At 38.8% G+C, this 20,132-nt stretch overlaps 2 protein-coding genes across 2 annotated transcripts; both read right to left on the bottom strand.

Moving 5' to 3' along the window:
- Positions 1-1,244: 1,244 nt before the first annotated feature.
- On the bottom strand, positions 1,245-9,872 carry BDF20DRAFT_914298 (uncharacterized protein; the record flags this gene model as incomplete). Its single annotated transcript, XM_053084170.1, has 15 exons — positions 1,245-1,506; positions 1,586-2,519; positions 2,588-3,248; positions 3,314-3,579; positions 3,660-3,879; positions 3,944-4,254; positions 4,325-5,674; positions 5,746-5,908; positions 5,971-6,198; positions 6,265-6,312; positions 6,377-6,607; positions 6,663-8,165; positions 8,236-8,907; positions 8,973-9,268; positions 9,335-9,872. 15 exons carry the CDS (start codon positions 9,870-9,872, stop codon positions 1,245-1,247), a joined length of 7,683 nt encoding a protein of 2,560 aa, XP_052934837.1.
- A 3,765-nt stretch (positions 9,873-13,637) lies between these two features.
- Positions 13,638-19,996, bottom strand: BDF20DRAFT_878138 (chitin synthase-domain-containing protein). The gene is made up of 3 exons (XM_053081488.1): positions 19,518-19,996; positions 17,331-19,287; positions 13,638-17,263 (listed from the first exon to the last, which is right to left on the bottom strand). Exons 1-3 carry the CDS (start codon positions 19,844-19,846, stop codon positions 13,853-13,855), a joined length of 5,697 nt encoding a protein of 1,898 aa, XP_052934836.1. The 5' UTR covers positions 19,847-19,996; the 3' UTR covers positions 13,638-13,852.
- Positions 19,997-20,132: the final 136 nt, after the last annotated feature.

The following is a 20,132-nucleotide window of genomic DNA, read 5'->3' as shown; positions in this document are numbered from 1 at the left end:
CACAATGAATGATATGATAGCAATTCCGCCTTCTGATTATTCTCTGAGATACAAGCGATCTAGTAGCATGAGTAGTGATAATAGTTCAAATTCACAATCTACCGTTCTTCAATATGCAAAGTATGGATTAACACCAATGACATATCCTTCAGAGTCATCCTCTACATCATCACGCTCTTTAAGCAGACAAAGCAACTACTCGACTGGTTCGTCTAACACGGCTTCTGCTATATCTCACACAAGAGCAAACCCTTCTGTAAATACAAAAACTGGACATAATATACCTTCCCCCAGTGGTTCATATACATTAAGAGAAAACAATACCCCAAAGTTTAAGAATTCTTCATACCTTACCACAACCAAGATTTTACCTTATAAACAAGGATCGGCACAATGCACGCCGTCGAAACGTGCATCACACATACCAACCCCAGCAACACGAACAGTGACACCATCAGCGCCTCAGCGTACCACTCCGACATCCAACAGCAAAATCGTAACTCATAGTAATAATCGATTGATAAATTCCCAACCATCAACTACTGATAGCATAATAACAATTCAGAGGAGATTGCCGCAACGCGCAAGCCATATACCCACGATTCGAGAGACAATTCACCGACCAGGTTCACCCCTACATTATCCTGCAGTAGCATCATCAACAACACGGATGGGTCTCAGGAGCCCCACATCGGAAAGTGGAGCCGTAAGAAATAGCGTATTTCCGTCGCACGATACCGAAAGATCGTCAACACCCACTACAATGAATGGAAGGCGTTCTATGACTCCTACAAGTATGAGGTCAACTAGACTTCGTACTCCGGATTCGAACACAGGGTCAGCAAACGGAAGATCATTACCGAGTCGAATAGGTTCTTACAGAAAGTAAACATACCATCTCAACAAATTGTAAAGCGCTATTATAATTTTGTTACATAATTGATAGTTATGTTGCATCAATTTTTCTATCTTTTATTGCTGTTACAAAAAGACTATTAAAGAAATTATTCAGCATAAAGGGAACAGAAATAAAACACGTTACGAAATTTAAAGAATACATAAACATTGTTCATGAGCTTCGTTATATAGGTGTGTACGATAACTTCAACAAGAAGCTTACAGCACCTTCTATTAAATCCTTTGGCATTTTGTTAGCATGAAGTTGACATACACATCTTCTATTGGGTATTATGGGTAATGAGTAAGGGTTCTTTATAAATTACTACAACTTGTCCGAGCTGGGACTAAGATATAATGCGTTCAATCAGCTCACTTGCAAGTTTCGCATTTTGAAAGGTGTTAGAAGATGTTGCACCAAACGTAGGGTCGCCAAGAGCAGCGAAACCGAGTCTATTTAAGAGAACTTTTTGCGATGGCTTATCCTTCAGCTGTTCGAATGCTGGCTCTGAACAAGCAGTTAGTAAAATAGACTTGACAGATTCAATGATTGGTTGACTTTGGCTGCTGATGACCATTTGATTCATTTTAGGTAATAGTGAATCGTAACTGAGGGACATAATTTCGGTTAATGACTGGCTTATCCACTCATAGGCATAATTTGAGAAAATTAATAACAAATACTTACACCAATGCAAATACTTCGGGTATTGCTATTGCAGCTTCCGACAATAACCCGTATATGAATAATCGTTCATATTCGTTATCTGCAGCAGTTAGCATTGTAGCCAACAAGGAAATCAGCAGTAATGCTGTGGTATTGTCTGGGATGTCCAGCTTATCAAAGATACCAACATAATTCCTGCCGTTCAGACTGTGGCTGTCAATATCAGTCTCATTTAGACCAACAAATTTCAAAAGGTCGTTCACAGTTTCATTCTTTGCAGCCAGAGGTAACAAAGCGGTAACATAGCCTAATGTACTCGCTTCTATGATGCCCTCCTCTTCCGATAAAGGATCGTGTATGATTTGTTTACGCTCGATACCAAGGAAAGTATGCAAACCATGATAGATCGTATCTTTCACATCACTATATCTCAATCCCTTCATAAATATGCCTGCAATTGCAAAGGAAAAATGGGTATCAAAATTGACTCCACAAGAATTTTCTAAATGTCGAGCCACATCGGCGATTGGCGCACGCGCTGCCAATAAAACGTCGATCATGGTATCTTGGGTAAAGAAGCCGTTAGAGTTGAGAGCTCGTGTGACAGCTTGCAAAAATTCTACGGCCATGGCAAACGTAGGTCCAGTGTTAATCTCAACCAAAGCAACTGCAACCCAGAACAACTGCAATAAATAACGAGAGTCACTAGGAAGGCTTTCTACGACATTTTTGAGACACATCATGATGCTTGTAACAAGATTTGGGTCGGAATCATTAAATATGGCAAGTGCGCCTCGTAAAGCCACCAATATTTGATACAGTAAATCATCATCAATTTCTTCTCGGCCCAAGTAGCCTAACACAATAAATGCTCGTGGTTGTACAGCCGGATTGAATTGGAATGCAGTGCTTGCGACAAGACTCATCCATCTTGCTCTCCAATAGTTTGCGATATCTAGCATATGTTTATTTGTTAATATATTGTTATCAATCAATAACATGGCTAAGTGAACATTAACTTACCTGCTGTAGGTGCTGCGTAATTAATTACTTCCAGAAGTTTACTAACAATAATTTCCAAAGAGAGTAGAGATATAGGCTCAATGGTTTCAATAAGCGTTTCAGAGGTGATTGAGAATGCGTTAGCATTTGTTCTGTTGAGACCAAACAGCAAACGGCATTTGGATTCTGACAACTCTGTCAAAATAAGTTGAAGTTTCTTGATATTTGCAGCCGACAAAGGCGTAGACGTACATAATGATTGAATCATGTTGACAACGATCCCATGTACAGATGATCGAACGACTGTATTTCCTACACCAGCTATGAGGGTGACAATATGAAATAGTTCTGGTACGAATCGTTTTATTGGCCCACGGTTATTGAATGTGATCATTAGCGTAAATCGGACCAATATTGCTATCTCTACCCATGAAGGATGGTCCGTAATGAATCGTGTTGGTTTGAAGGATGTACGGTGTATAACTTTCCGTAAATAAGACACCAATTTGGAGCGAACAGTGACATTGGAAAGTGTCACCAATGTATCAGCAAGAGCTTCTGTTTGAGTTGATCCCATACCATATTCAATGGATACTTTTACAAAAGTGTCCACAACCAGATTTAAAATATCGTCGACATTTGCAATAAACTTCCAAATTTTTGCCTGAACAAGCTTTGACATCTATTGCAATAGACAGGAAGATTGTTAATTTCTGTGCGCTATGTGGAACGTCTCAAGAATAATACCTCTCCTGTCAGAGTGAGATCAATTAGCAGCCTAATTAGCTCTTTGATCTTCTCTGTGTCTTGCGGCGAGCGGTTACAATATAACGCCAAATTAGTCAACCAAGGGGTCATAAACATCAGACAGACATAACGCGCTGATTGCTCAGACCTTCCATAAGCCACGATGCATTCATTCAAGAATTCAAAAGTAAGCGCAGGTTCAGTGGCCGCAATCTTTTCGCTTATGGTTACAATGAAATCCGTGCTATTTGCAGGAAGACAGAGATCTGCATAAGCAAAACAATAAACAAAAGACAATAAAACTAAGTACTCGGTTCTTTTACTTTTACATGTGTTCAAAATTTACCTTTTGCATCGAGAAGTTGCTTTCCCACGTCAAAATTAAACACTCGACTTAAAGCGTACAGCATATTATAAGAGGAGAGTCTCAAATTGGGGTCGTTGCTTCCTAGATTATACAGTGCACTACAAAGCAATCGACCAGGAACATCACTTGGCTTAATGCTACGTTCTGTTATAACTGATGGTCTTGACATGTCGTATCTACGCTTACTATGGCGAATCGTCTTACAATGAATAGTGTACTTAGTAATGTTGAAAGGTCTAAAGGTAACAACAAAGAAAGCTTACATTGATGATGGCTTCTCTTTTTGGTGAATTCAATACTACAACTGAGTTTTCTCGCGTGCTTCTATAACTAAATGCATAGGCGCTTTCTGCTGAATATCGTTCCTGATGAGTGATAGCAATATCCTCAACTTCAGAAATATGATATATGTCATTGACTATAGCAGTCATCCCGTATAGTATTTCTTGTTTGCGGACAGTCATTATCTGAACATACTCAGCACTGACTTTCACAGTAACTGGTAGCTGCGTTGAATAATTCACTACTTTGTTTACTGGGAAGAAAACTGCACTCGGATCGGTCTCGAGAGCAACTGCAATCATACCCCTTAATTTTAGTAAAAGGATGAATATCCAATATTACGAATAAAAAATTATTATTACCTGTTAATTTTGGTAGTCTTAATTCTGCTTTTGAGATATATTCGTGAAGCTCGGAAAGCGTCACAGCAAACTGTATACGTTTCAAAAACCTATGTGAAATAGGCCTTGTCAATTTCTTAATGAAGGATCTTAAATAAGAGTTCGGATTGTAAATGTAGCAAATTGTGATGTTATCAGATTTTTCGTCACTCAGCAATTGCATAAGCTGCTGAATCCACTGAGCAGGTATTTCGTTACATTTGCCGAATCTTGTAAAATCGATGAGCAATTCATATTGTCGGTTAGCAGCGCGTTCAAGCGTTTGTAAAACATGGTAGATCAATAGTTCGAAGTCAATGTTGTCTGCATTCACGTGGCGTAAAATCAGATAGAAGACAGGACGCCCAGCTCGTGAAACACCACCTTCGTAAAAGATATTTTTGGAAGTGACCGCTTCGACATTTCGACGACTGTTTCTTCGCATGAAGTCGGCATACAATTGATTAGATGCAGCATAAATGTTACCTTGTGCTGCAATAGGTTCGTTTTGTATAACTTCTGGTGGTCGACCAAGCTGTGCTAGTAAGTTTGCAAACTTGTCTAATTCACGCTTTAAGTTACTCAATGAGTCTGGCTGTTCGGGATACTGGTGAGTTTTGGCAGAAAGATCGCGAGAGACGCGTTCCATGTTATCATATAAAACACGGTGAAGCATAGCATAAGATTTTTCATTCATTTGTAGAGCTTCTAAGGAATCGTCAGTAGCTGAATTATCGGGAACAGTTGATACTTCACGTAGGAAGCTTGCAACTTTGTATATGTTACTCGTTAGAAAGTCGTTCAAAACAATCATATATGTTTCCTTGGCGCCAAACAAAACATTATTAGCAAGATTTTGGATAATCTTAGTAGCAATCAAAAAGCCTCTTCGCATTTCACGAGAAATTGATGCGGTATTCTTAATATGACCTTCAGTTTCCGGTGATACGATGGCTGGACAGAAGAAACGCAAAAATATGAAAGAGCCTACTGCTGTATATTTAGCCTCTGGAAATCGTTCTCGAACCGTGTCTAGAATGAAGTGGCAAACTTCGCGAAACGATATAGGGGCTTGACTCGCAGAAGAGCAAATAGCATTCAAAAACATCTCTGTCGCTTCAATCACATTCTGTCTATTTTTGTTGATATCTTCCTCTGGCGCAATTTTCGACGGATCTAGTTCGAAACATTTATCTTCGCGAGGACGTTCTAAAAGTTTTTGAAATACAGGTAATAACACTGCTCGTACATATTCCGTTCCACAATTTTTTGCGAAGGCTGAAAGGAGTCTTGTTGCAATACTGGTCTTCCTGAATAGGTCTGTTTCATTTTCTGCATGTAAAAATAGTACCTGGTCATTAGTAATAACACAGTATTACTATATCATTTCAATGTTTCCATACCTGTGCTTTCAACTTCTTTACGAATAGAAGCTTTGATCAAGGGCATTGCTTTATTCCGAGAAGCAAAGCAAGCTAATAGGGAGTTTGCAACATCATCAATGTCAGATGAGGGGCAAACTGTGCATAACGAAAGTGCAATGCTCAAATCGTCTTGGACAAGCATCTGGGGAGAATAAGCAATGAGTATAATGAAAATTCAATTCAATGGTAACTATAGATACCCACATCTATTAGTTTTTCATATCTGTCTGTCATGACAGTTTCGGATAGATTTTCAAACTTGGTTCCTTGGTTCAAAATATTCGTTAGAACTTCCATGAAGGCTGTTCTGGTACGAGTATCTTCATGATATCCCATTTGGAAGGAGTATTTCAATCCAGCATCGACATTAGCACTGAGCAAATTAGAAAGTGCTAAAATTGTATAGTTTTTTAAAGGGGCAAGTTCGGGACCCTACGAGAGCAATAGTACAACATGGTTAGTCTTTGTTTCGTAACCTTTTTCTAAATGTAACTTTACGTTTCGGTATTGCGAATCATAGGGCTTAGTTTGAGAGTTTGCTTCAATCTATTTGCAACAGTTTAATGATTATATTTTGGATCACTGAAGAGATGCTGTTGTAAATTCATACCTCTGCGATACGACATCGATTCAATAGTTTAAAAAAGTAAGTAAAATATTTGTAAAAGATTCTACTTTTGACAGCAAGTGCGTCAGATTCAACTACAGGTTCGGAAGGTTGCAATGGTAAGTGACGAAGCAAAGCAACAATTGTTTTTAAGCATGCTAGGTCCAAATCATTCTGTAACTTCTCCATCTGAGAGGCTTCATGGTTCACAGACTGATTAGCATTGTCGGGTTTCTATGCAAATATTAGAAGCTGCTTGAAGATAAATAATATACTAATGCATACTAACCAAACTAAAATCACTGGTCCATTCCACGATTATTTCCAGCAGCTTATTCCTCAATTTGAACTCTTGACGTAACGTGACGCTTTCCCTTTTCAGCATCAAGACTTCGACAAGCTGACACATCTTGATTTTAATTTTGATTGATGCTTGATTTGTTCCTAGTTTATTCAAGTAAAATGCGTACTGACTTATCAAAGTACTGAAATCTACTGTGAATAGATTTTCGGTTTTATCCGACAGACGATCGAGAACTTGCTTTAAAACAGATATGGCCTGTTCTACAAATAGTGTATATCGTGGCCCACAAGAAGGATTGTTGTCGTTTCCAAAACACTTCGACAGAGTACCTTCAAGATGGCGGAACATAATGTGATAAAGCGCTGGAGAAAGATCGTTACCTAGAATCTCACGTACCCACTCGCGTACTATCAAATTGTCGCAAGCAAGCAGTTCTACCATTTCCAAAACGAATCTATCCACCATTGTTGATTTGTCAACTGTTATCAGCGATTCTGTTGAAACTAAAGTATGTCTGCTATGCCCATTGTATACGCTATCTGTCGTGCGGGATCGATTAGGTGTCGTTGGCCCTGTCAAGCTTTCCTGAGAATTCGCCATCAAGCAAACACCGCCCAACGCAGCTAGAAAACCAGCATAATTTTGCCATTCAGATGATCTATCATCATCAATAAAATCGAAGCGGCTAGCTGACGAAGTGGGTATCAATTGTCTCGAAGGAGTACTTCGAATTTTATCATGCCATCCTCCCGCCTTTCTGAGGTCCACAGGCTCATCTTTGCTTTCTTCTATCGTACGGGCGATCATAGGCGTCATGAATTTCCATCTTTTCCATGCCTCTTCCCAAGCTGCCAACATTCCAGGTGAACTATGATTTATTGTTCGTAAAATACGTCGAATGCGACGCTGTTGTGATTTACGACCAGCTACTACTCCTGACTGGTTAATTAGCTCTGTATAGCACGCAAGGTTGTCGACAAATGTAATTGACGAAGGCTCTGTATCATCCAATCGAACTGTTAGATGAACTTCAGTACAAAGTAGGTCAAAGCAATCAATCGCCAAGGTGCATATGTCTGCATCATGAGAGCACAATAAAACCAGAAGCGCAACTTCTAAGCCAATTGAGGCCTGTAACCTCTCTCTTGTATCTATATCATGCGTTGCCACATCACGATGTTGTTCAAGAAACCTGTTGCGAGATGAAAGAAGTTTTTTGAGCAAACTCAACAATTTTTTCAGGCCAGCTTCTCTTTCTCTGCTATCTAATAGCTGCTTAGCCATTGTAAAAAGGACTTGGGATGATATTTTCCAGAACGACTCCATAAACCTGTCAGGCCTTCCCCACAGCATAATATATTCAGGGGTATGTAATTTACATATACATTCAGCAGCAGACTCTCGAACAAGTGCGCTCTGTGCTTTTAGGCAGTTTGTCATAGCCACCATTAATGCCGCATTTCGTTCAAATCTGTCATTACCGTCACTCTTTTTTGGAAATAGAACTGTAAATTATACGAAAACTTTCCGAGTTTTAAAGGATCTTTTGATCGCTTACCAATACAGCAAATTTCGGGTCGGTTTGATACAAATGTAAAATATCCAAAATGACGTTCATAATGAGTTCAATTTTTTCCTGGCTTCCTGATCTACCTTCTCTTTTTACGGTGCGCTTCTCGATATTTGCTGCTTGACTTTTCCTAACTGAAGAGATATGTTGGACTGGCCCATCAAATTTGTCCTTAAAATCACGATCGTAAAATTCGAGAAATAACTCTCTGATTCGATTGCATAAAGGTGTATATAAATTGGAACTATGTGGAATCCACGGTAATCGATTTTCGTCTGATGCAATCGACAATGCAGCTTTCACTACACTTATTTTAAAAATAGTGGGCGCATTCTCATCAAAGCATCTTGGTATAAGCGAATTGATAGTTTTGTCAAGATCTAATCTGAACATAGCTACAATGCAATCGGCCATCAAGGCTCTGTGATCAATGAAAACACCAATGCTATTTGATAAAGATTCTATGTCTGTTTGTCGATGGGGGTCAAATAATTTATCCGTTAGTTCGTCTTCTATATCAGGTATAATTTCTCGAAGCGTTGCTATAGTGTGCTTCACTGCATATGTTGCTATTCTACAAAGATCCACGTAACATATAGCCGCCAATTCGCCCATTTTTTCGCCTTTCATCGCTTTTCGTAGATTACCAAAAAATGCAACCTAAAATGAACTCATAGTATATCAGTAATCTGCCCCTAATGTAACTTAGTAATTCAATGTCTAACCTTCCTGTTTTGAACTCTTCCAGTAGCAATTGATGTTGATAACATTATATCAGGACAAAGCGCTAATAGCGTTGTTTGTAAAGGCCAAAAAACTGCTTTTCGCTTTGTTGTGTCAGCCAATGAGTTGAAAATATCAAATAAAATCTCTGGTGAACCTTCCGCTCTGTTGTGTGAGCGAACTAAAGAAACGAATTCGGCGGTATAACTTTCCATCCAATTCAAAATTGCTCTACGTAACAAAACCGCAATGGATAATTGAGTCGCTTTTTTCAAATGTAAAGTTGAAGTGCATAGTTCTGCCAATCAATAGAAACGGAATCAGTATGTCTGAATTTGATTTCCATTAAGTTCCTTCAACTCACCAGTAAGCACCATGCTAAGCCTTTTGCAATTCAACGAGACACACTCTAGCAACATCACATCTGATATTTCGGGATTTTCTTCCTGTGTGGTTGTCAAAAACAAGATTCTGCTCTTAATTTTACTAAAAGTTATTGGCCAATTACTAGCACTAACATATGCTACAATATGACCGGCTGCTTTATAAATGTCAGCCATGATTGGGGCAGATGAATTATGGCCTGTGTGACAATCCGTGCTACAGGCGGTAGCTGCATGATTTGCCACTATGCCATATTCGCGTTCCTCAAGAATGCCAGCATAATTGATGAAACGAGTCATTACATAGAGAATATGTTTGGCCAGTGTGTCTTCTAATGGTGGCGGATCGACAGGCGCTGCTGGTACACGATCAAATGGAGACTGAGTATCATCGACTGCTGCATCAGTCTTGTTTAAAGATGCGCTTCCAGGGGTGTTGTTATTGTTTGATGCATTCCCGTGTCTATTGCCTGGTTGTTGGCAGTATTTCCAATGATGATGCATGCATGCAGATAGCATTCGTAATAGGAACAATTGTGATTGTAAAACATCGTTCGAAACGTAGGTTTCATTCTTTGATGAGTGAAACTAGATAATTTCAATGTGTGACAATAAATCAGAGTCCTCATCGACTTTTTGTATTTGTGTCTTTGGCGATTAATGATTTGCTTCTTACATTCGAAATGTTCTCGAGAATTGTGATTATAGTTGTCGCAATTGTTGGTAGTCTATACTTCGACAATTCAATCAAAGCAGCCACTATAATAAATTATAATTCAGTTAATTGTTATGGTGTAAGCGTTTTTCCACATACCCCTATATAATATAAAAGTTATGTTATACATTTAGAGATTAGAGAACATTGTAACGAGGTCAAGAAAATTAGTTACGTCTGTTGGATTAAAGGATCGGTTTCTAGCGTTTCTAGTTGTGCATCGTTGTTATTCGAAAGCTATCAATGAATATTTAACACGGGTTAATGTTTCTATGTTATCGTCTTGCATTCATTTCACATACTCGAACGGCTATGCGATGGACGAGATTTAGAATGAGCTTAGTGTCGGTACCCATTACAGCAAAGCATATATCGTAAAAAGTAAAAGCCTCTGTGTTAGAGTAAGGAAAAGAGCGGAAAGGGGCTAATAGATCAATTCAAAGAAATGCTATGCCAGCGAAGAACTGGTGAAGCACGGAAAAAAAGGGAATGCTTTTCAATATATGGAGAAAGGGTCAACAGACATAAATTCTGGTCTTTTTTGGTAAATGGAGAACTTTAAAAAATACCGAAAAAGAAGCTGCTGTAAAGCAATTTTCAAATTCAACTGTCAAACTGAGAGTATCTGGTGGCACAAGCCGTTATCTGATTTAAACTAGCTATTTATACAGATCCATTAACTGAAGAGGAACTAGTCGGACTGATCCCTGATATGAAGACAAGTGAAGTGCAACATTGACTGCGTATATTACATTTCCTGAAGCCGTGTACATCAGAAAAATCGCGGACGAATGTTATTAGTTACGTCCTACCATTTTATTTGATGGTATTGTAAACGATCTGCAAATGTACAAGGTATCAGAAATACGTTAGGAAATTGGTACCAATTTTCAGTTCTGTTAATGCACTTAAAGTTGATGCTTCCTCCATGTCAAGCTTTTCGACTTCCAGAAAAGACTCCAGCTGGGTTTTTATGACTATGACGGTAGCAGAGTACCGTCGAGAGGTGCAGCTACGGAATTGAAAGTGGTAGCGTTCAATTTCTTTTTCAACCATGATTAATTAGCTCAACTTTGCGCAACGTTGGTCGCACGATTTAATCATAAGTTGTACTTATTGCCAGCTGTTGAAACTGTCAGGGATAACAGCCAAGATTATATCAGCACCAGAAACTACTGCTACTACAGTCGAAGACGTCGTTGCTGGAACAACAGTAAAAGCAGCAGAATTTGTAGGAACAAGAGCTACAACACCGGCAGCAGATGACCATTATCAAGGAGAAATTCGAAGGATGCAAGCAAAGCTAGCTGATTTGGTTGATACTCTTGCAAACGTGCATACTGAAAAGAAATGAACCCTTTATGCTATAGCAAATTTTCGACAGATACACCCACAGATACGAGCGGATGAAAATGCTAAAATCGTTGAACAGAATATCAAAGAACAATAAACGCCATATTTTCAGATGAGGGTTTCCAATTAAAACAGCAGGTTGCGGACACTAGACAGTCGCTATACAATCTTCGTTAGAAAACAATAAGTAAAGCGAAACCAGCATTACAAATCGGAGGGAAATGATTGACTTTGATTCAGTAGAAGAAAATGCATTACTCTCAGTAGCTCTTGGAAGATATAAATTCTGAGGCACTGATAATGGGTTAGTGTTGATGACGGACGCGGCAAAATTGCCTAGGAACGATTTCAATTCTACTTGGGTTTGTGTATTGCGCCTAAGGACCGTGCAGCTTATAAAAGGAAAGAGAACGGTCAGAAGTGTCTCTATTTAGAGAGCGATCATTTGAAACGTTCAGTAAAAGTTTGCAATACGGAAGTGGCGTCCGAAAATGGTTGGAAAAGGTTGCCGACACAGAAAAGAATGTCGATGATCAGTCTGCAGATTGAAGCAGATATAAGCCAGCCTTATCTTTCAAATGCAGTAACTGGAACAGAACTGGAAGCGCGGTATTGCCTAATAAAGTTTAACAACAATCACATAAAGACTTCTACTTCTCTGACAAGTTCAGAAATTTTGCCCGCAATTCTTAGCTTCAAAAGCGCCTTAATGTGCAGTTTTGTGTTAAAGAGCCCAGATATATTAATTGATCAACCCCACCAAAAGCCAGTAATGTTTGTAGGTGATAGAGGATACGAATCGGCTAACTCTCAAAGGTCATTTTCGCTATGGTAGATCCTGCAAGCTAAGAATACATAGTTATTTCACTATAGTATGTATTTCTTACTAACGAATTCAACACAAGTCAGGGGCTTGTAGTCTACTGCTTTAAAAAGGTCCTTCATCCTGTCGCAGTCGTAGAAAAAACGAGCCAAAAAGAATTACGAACCATTAGGGTTCATTTCTCTGTGTTAACCCCTTTTCTGTTCGAGAATATATCTCAGAAATGAAAGATAGAATGTATTGTGCCTATTTTACTGTGATTTGTGGCTAGTCAAACGAAGCATATCTCAACCGACTTTTGAGTCTCAAATGAGCCTTAAGTTGCAGATACTGGATTTTGAATGTCGACAAATAGGTATCTGACATAGCATCTCCAAATACATTGTCAAAAAGATCAAAAGACTCGGATTGAATGGATGCATAAATTGTATTTGTGCAATAGAGACGATAAATGAAATTGTCCATAGTTTTGTTGCGGCATCATAACACCGGCTTTTGATATCCATATACATATTATCGCAGCTTGACAGGAAAACGTGCATTAAAGCTAATTGTTTTACAATAACTTGAACTCCATAATGCAACGATTAATAAAGCCTTAATAGAGTAAATAGGAAAGAAGATAGATAAAACTATGGGAGAAGACATCTCGAAGCTCGAACGCTTATTATGCACTGAATGCCAATAAAATTGCAGTTTCAGTCGTTGGTTTATTGCCCATTTTACTTTTAGAGGTGCCCACCCATTTTTAGAGGTGCCCATATTTACTTTTAGAGGTGCAGATTTCATTCTATAATTCCAAGTTACTGCAATATGTTGACCTTTGGCTGAGCAGATGTTGTCAGAGATCTAAGGTTACTAGTTGTATTATATAAATTTCTTCTTTCCATGAATTTCTTCTGTCGCCCGAATTGCGATATCTAATAGCATACATCTGATAGGTCTAAACATTTGTTTTATGAAGTTTGGCAGGCTGAATGGAACAATACTACAGCTTAAGCCCTCCAAAAAATGGTCAATACTTCTTAAGCAAGCACAACAAGTATTCCATCGGCGGCTATGACGATATCCCATTCAACATAACTGAAAAGATTAATTGTTTGACTAAAATCTCAATAACTCTATTTTTATACCGCTAAAAAGATAACCTCAATTGCTCATATCGAGACTACCTAGCAATGTTTTAAGAGCTATGCGTAACTTCCAGTCAGTCAATCTAAACAAAAATAAAAAAAAAAAAAATCTTTTATTAAAACTGAACAGCTTTCCATTTTCAACTGAATGTAAAGGTGCATCATGAAACGGCAGTGCAAAGAATACAAGACGTACATTTACTTGTTAAAGTCCGTGTAAATGAAGCAGAATGTGCCAAACTTGGCAGTAAATTGTGGGGCTGGTATACACATTTTATACATAAAATACACGGTGTTTATTATTTTACAGCGATTCTTCGGCTCATATATTAAGTTATGTACTTGTTAAATATGTATTTATACTTCAACTCAATGCTTTTACTTTTGAATATAAATTTTTTAAGATATGATAGATGATAGTTATGTTTGCACTGCTATTGTAAAGGTAACAAGAGGCAATCTACGGTAATCTAAGTTATTGAAAAGGTGTTTGATTATGAAAATGACCTGACATGGCCGTATTACGACCTCCCGTCACATTTGGTGCGGTATAGCCTGGTACAGGTGTTTGGAATGGAGTTAAATTGTTATTGTAAGCTGGTGAAGACGCTCTTGTTGTTTGCGGAGGGTACATCATGAATGACTGGTTACTACCAGCAGCAGTCATGTTGGTATATTGACCCATGGGTCGGCTCGTATAACTGTGCTGACTATAATAAGTGCCATGGCTGTAACCTGACTTTTGAGAGCCGTAAGATCCAACTGACATATTATCATTAAACATACCGCTACCCCCATTGAAGTCATCATCATACATGCTCTTTTCGTATTCATCCCACGTCATTACAGGAATCGATTTGCGATCAAATTTGCCTTCATCAGCCATAACCACCTTCTTGCCCTTTTCTCCCATAACAACACGTGTATTACCCCACGAGAAATCGTCAAAGTGCCAATAAGCGTATATGGGAATCATGAATGAGAATACAGGAATAGCAAAGATAGATACAATCATCCACATAATATACTCCCATTTTCGATGTACCAAGAAAATGATTGCCTGAAGGCCGTAAACACCAGCAATAGTGACAATGGACATAATAGGCACACCAGAAGTTGAAGTAGCCAACATGTAAATAAGATATACAAGATAGCCGACAATAGCAGGCTGTACCAAAGTACTTAACAAGTCCAGCATAACCACAAAACGCATAGAAAAACAGCAAAAACCGCAAAGTTGAGGTAAGAAAACCAGTTCTCCCAAATTATGGATAGTTGAATTGATCCAACGGCGACGTTGTGATAGTAAAACGCTCCATTGATCTGGAGCGTTGGTTGCACACTTAGCATCTGATACGAACTTGGTTTTGTAACTGGGAAAATGCTTTAAGATTAAAGTAGTCAAATAACGGTCTTCACCGAGGTGTAGCAAATTCTTCTTATGCAGTGTATCAACTTTGTTGATAGAATAGTCTTCAATGATTTGGTTGGATACTAGAAGAGGTTTGTTCATTTGAGGTGATCGAATACGGTACATAGAGAAACAACCAGGCAAACAGGTGACAGATCCAAACAAGGATTCGAAAGCCTTAATCAAATAGTGAGAAATAAAATATTCGTACACTTGTATCATCGTCACCCAGGTGGATTTTTCATTAGACAAAACAGTTTCGCCGCATAGCCCGATAATTTTGGAATCGTGTGTAAAAACAGACACCATTTTGTTCAGTCCATCAGGCATAACTTCAGTATCAGCATCCACCATGAGTATAAATTCATAAAAGCTTGGATTTACGCCAATGACGTTTTTAATTTGATGGTACAGTTCAAGTTCAAAGGGTGTCATTGGCGAATTAAAATGAACCTTGTTTAAGAAGTTCATCAAAATAAGCTGACTATCACGTTTACCACGATTACCCGGCTTTTGTCTTTCTGTAGGCTTGCCCACTTTACTCACTACAATGTACGGTACGACGTGACCATGTGTTTCATAGAGACCAGAATATATTTTAGCCATGTTGTGTTGCTTCTGACCTTCACCAACAGAAAAGAAGGAAAGAGCTTCTGGATCAATACTAGGATCCACACCCAAAATGTCGAGTACAATGCGCGGTGTAGGACGATCATTACCACCACCGATAATCATACCATCGCAAATAATGAATAGCAACTTGCGTGTATCGTCATATTGCAAAGCACTGATGGAATCAATGGTTTTCCTCAGTTCTTCTTCTCCTTCAGTATAGCAGGGTACTTGACAAATAACGAATTTTTCGTGCTTCTCTGGTTCGCGACGTGAGCGAAATTGTAAAGCAGCCAAGAATTTAAAGACAATCACCAAACAAAGAAAGACAGTGACAATAAGCAGCAAATATTCCGCAAACAAACAACGAGCTGAATTACGTTGGTCTACAGCGCCTACATAATATAGATTTCTCAAGCAAACCTCTTGCCGAGACTTGAGTGCTGGATCCAAAGGCAAAGCATTCCATGCTTCTGTAATATCTTGACCAGCCTTCTGCTGAAATAAGGTTACCACAGCATTGTCCAGGAAGTTTAATTCGGAAGGGTCTGGAGATGCGACGTTTTCAGGAAGATCAAACCGGCGTCCACCCAATGAATAATATGTCAGATCATATACATTACCATTTAATATTGCCCATTGTCGTGTTGTCTTGATACCAGACATATCTACTGGATTGGTTGCTTGTGTTGCTATATCTTTTGGGGTGAAGCCCATGGCACCAAGCTTGTAGTTTTTACGCAAATAAGTCATTTTTTCAAAATACCAATCAGGACGTGGATCTCCGCTATTGGGTAGGAAATTATGATATCGAGCATTGGAATCTGTCAAGTTCGCATTGAAGTCCAGGGAGACATACGGTGATACATTGCCTGTCACACCTTGACAAAGAGCAGAAACTTGAACTGGGAATAGCGGGGAGACATCCTTGCCACCATATTCTAGAATGGCACTTTGAGGAATGACTTGGCTGGCCCAATGGTGTGGTGCAAATTTCGTTAAATCGAAGACTTCACCTCGAATGGCAACATATGCATTATCTTTATCTGAATGGCTCTGTAATTCTGAAGTAGAGAAAACGTCTTGATGGGGGCATACCAATGCACCGAAAAAAACAAGGAACCATATAATAAAGCCCGATGTCAAGAAGATACACAAACAAAGAGTCATTTTTTCACGCCATGCAATTTGAATATCTGGACGCTTCATTTTACCACACATAACTAGAAAAGGTGTAGGGATCCACCAAGTCATGAACCATACAAAATTGAGCCAGTGGCGACGTGCACGTGTTGGTTTTTCATCTTCATCTTCTGTTGGGCCAACCTCTTCGACTACAGGTGTGGAAAGCATATGCTTGAGTTCAGGATTTGTATAACTGTTGTGTATGCCATACGTCTCAGAGCCGCCGAATTGCGATTCAGTATCATGATAACTACTGTTTGTTGTTGCACCCTGCCGATGCTGCTGGTTGTGGAATTCATCGTCAGAAAGGAACGACCGTTGATCATCAGTATATACAGATCCCGATGCAGAATTAGGGTTTCTAGGTAAGGGAAGTCCAGCAGATGCAGCGGCAATAGCAGCAGCGTCGTATCGTCCAGTGTTTTGCCCTAAGGGCGTGTTCACAGCAGGATTTAAAAATTCTGTATGCGAGCTGTAAGACATATTGGATAAAGTTTCTGAATTTTGATCTTCTCCTTCCAGATTCATGATAGGTGCAGCAGCAGCAATTGTACCGGTGGCAATTGCCGCCATGTTGTCATTTATCCGTTTTTCATCCTTTAATTTTCGTTGTTGAGCTTTTTCTTCTGTACGCAATATATCCTCAAGCAGCTCCCATACAGTTTCGCATAAAAAAATCTGAAGATAATAAAAACTTTTGTCAGATTATAACTTGACCAAAAGAATTTCAATCAGAAACAATTACCTTTGAATTGCCCAAAGCAACTTGTTTATCAGTCCATCCAAAAAGGGTGATAACTCTTTGACACTTTTCTCTTGCATTGGCATCTTCTATTGCGTCAATCAACTCTTGCTGGCCTAAAGGCTGCTGATCCTGTTTTTTCGCTGAGATTATATTTGCGTAACGTTCCAAAAATTCTTCAAAGAACAGTATATTTGTATATTGAACTTGCAGCCGTTTACAAAGCTGAGGTACACCCCAAGCTCTGATTTGGTTTCGAACACGATGACTATCAAATTGGTTTGGTGCTGCACTATCATTCGGTTTGATACAAAGGACAAACCAAGGAATTGTTTCGTCCAATGTTTTGAATAATTCGTCAAACGATTTATTGATTTGCGATAATACTGTAGACACCTGATTCTTCTTTCTCGATGATGGTTTCTCGTTATTATTATTATTATCCTCTTCCATAATGACTGGCGGCTGCAGTATTGAACCTCTACGTTTGGTTGATTTTGTCCTGCGCATGGAAGGGCCCCTTAGAGGTCCACTCTTTTGTTGAGCATTAAGAATAGCTGCCGTTTGTTTAGGATGTGTTTCAGTCTGAATACTATCGTTCGAAAATAATTCAACGACAAAGTGATTATAGGATGCAGGAGCTGTATCACTTCCACGTATTAATTGAACTAAATCCGGATTAAGAATATCCTTATTACTTTCTAAGAAACGTGAAGGACTATAAGTCACTTGGCCGGCAAAATGTTGAATGGCAAATAGTTTTGCTCCCGTATCTGCTTGTTTTATAGCAAATGATGCATGCTCATTGTTGTACTTTGCAAATGTGTCGATAATATCGCTATCAGATACAGGAGATGAGGATGAGGGTGATTTTGCATAATGATTTATGATATCGGTTAAGCCTTCTCGTCGACGCGTCAATAATTCTACACAAGCTTGGTTATTGAAGTAAGGAACTTCTTCCGTAGCCAATCCGTCAGATTGATATTCGGCCACGTCAACTTCAAAAATTGCTTTTTGCAAAAAATGCTGCAAACGCTCATTAGAAAGATTGATGCAGAATGCGTTGAAATCTGCTATTGATGAAGCTGAGAACCCTTTACCGCCGCTGTTGTTTGAAAACTGAAGTCTCGGCCCAGGTAGATCAAGAATACCTATGAAGTTGTGAATTGTGTTGAACGACAACCTTTTGTTGATGTGTTCCACAAGCCATGTAAACAATAAAGAATAGAGTGATTTTACAATTTCATCTCTTTGTTTGGAGGCACCTGATGCGTCCAGAATAAGTGTTGTTACATCCTTTTTGATGAGTTGAGTTTTGTAAGTGAATATATCCTCTAGAGCATGGGGATCAACACCTAGAAAATCCGCACATAGGTTTAATTCTGCTTGATTCTTCACAAAGGCAGACTCTTGTATTGTATGGTCATCCACAAATTCAAGTTGGCCAAGATGCAATAAGCAAGCCAAGAATTGCCAAATACGAGCTTGATATTTTTTATGGATGCCGAGTATTTTCATGGCTTGCTTAATTGCTTTGAATTGCTCTGCTTCCCGACCTGCTGCTGCCATTTTTCTAGGTACATATCTGTATTGAATATCGTCGTTGAGTTGTAAAATATGCTTCTCTTCTGCTGAAGCGCCAGCCAGTAATTGATAAAATATGTGGAAGGTTTGTTCATGCTGTGGGCATTCGGTTACCCGTGATTTGTCCAAGAGATAATTAAGAAGCATAGCGCCTACCATACGGCCCCGCTCATTAAACTGTAATTCCATGTATTTACCAAATTTAGACGCATTGTCATTCAAGACAGTCCTAGCATTACCAAACGCTTCCAACAGGATTTGTACATTGTTGATTTGGGTTTGCAGCTTGGATTCTTTTTTGTGTGATGACAGCTGAATCAGATGGGATAAAATTGTTTTGAAGAACTCTGTTTTTCCGCTTCCACTTTCGCCACTATTCAGTAACAAAGGCAAATAATTTTCAGTATAGATCTCTTACTGAAGCTTTTTTTGGCCTGTCTCCCCATTTTGCTTGTCACACCAAGTCCCCCCTTTTTTTCTCTAAAAATATAATGATAGCAGGATTCAACAGAAAATGGCAGATCGCTTTCTAGCAAAAGTATATTGAAGGAAAACAGGAAAACCGCCCTCCCAATGAATTATCTACTCTGCAGGCATACTTACCAAAGTATAAGAGACTGATCAATACCAGTTCTTCGCATATGTAGATAAGCCTGGTTTGTTAGTTTATAAATATGAGACGGTAAAGGCTCTTGTTGCTGTCCGTCTACTGTCGCAGTGGTATCTTTGTACTCTGCTACATACTGCTGGCTTAAAAAAGGCATCTGTTTGTACGGGTTCATAGCAACTAAAACTGAATCTCCAGCGCGAGAATAAATTACATTATTCTGAAAAGCAGTTCGAAGACATTGTGTTATACTATCTTCATCCATCTTCCGCTGCTCTTGGTTTGACAAGTCAAACAGAAACGTACTATTTCTGCTGTTTGACATTTGTTACTTTGTCGGATTTCCTAAAAAAACGACCTTCGGGTGAGATATGTATTTGAGATACGAGGGATAAAAGAGCTTAGAAAGTAAAACGGAAGGAATAGCAAGATAGTAGAAAGAATATGAATTTTACAGAAACTATAAAGAAAAAATAAAAATAAAAAGTCAAAATTGATAAAGAAATTTGAAAATATAAATAGTCATGGTCCTTCTTCTTTTGTACGGGATTATTTTTATTGTGTGATCTTGCACAAATGTAACCCATTGAGAGCCTTTCATTGAGCCTGTT

The sequence above is a fragment of the Mycotypha africana genome (genome assembly GCF_025528875.1).
Source record: "Mycotypha africana strain NRRL 2978 chromosome Unknown BDF20scaffold_7, whole genome shotgun sequence".
Classification (NCBI taxonomy): Eukaryota; Fungi; Mucoromycota; class Mucoromycetes; order Mucorales; family Mycotyphaceae; genus Mycotypha; species Mycotypha africana.
Note: the sequence above shows the minus strand (reverse complement) of the source record. Positions and strands in the feature narration are given on the sequence as shown.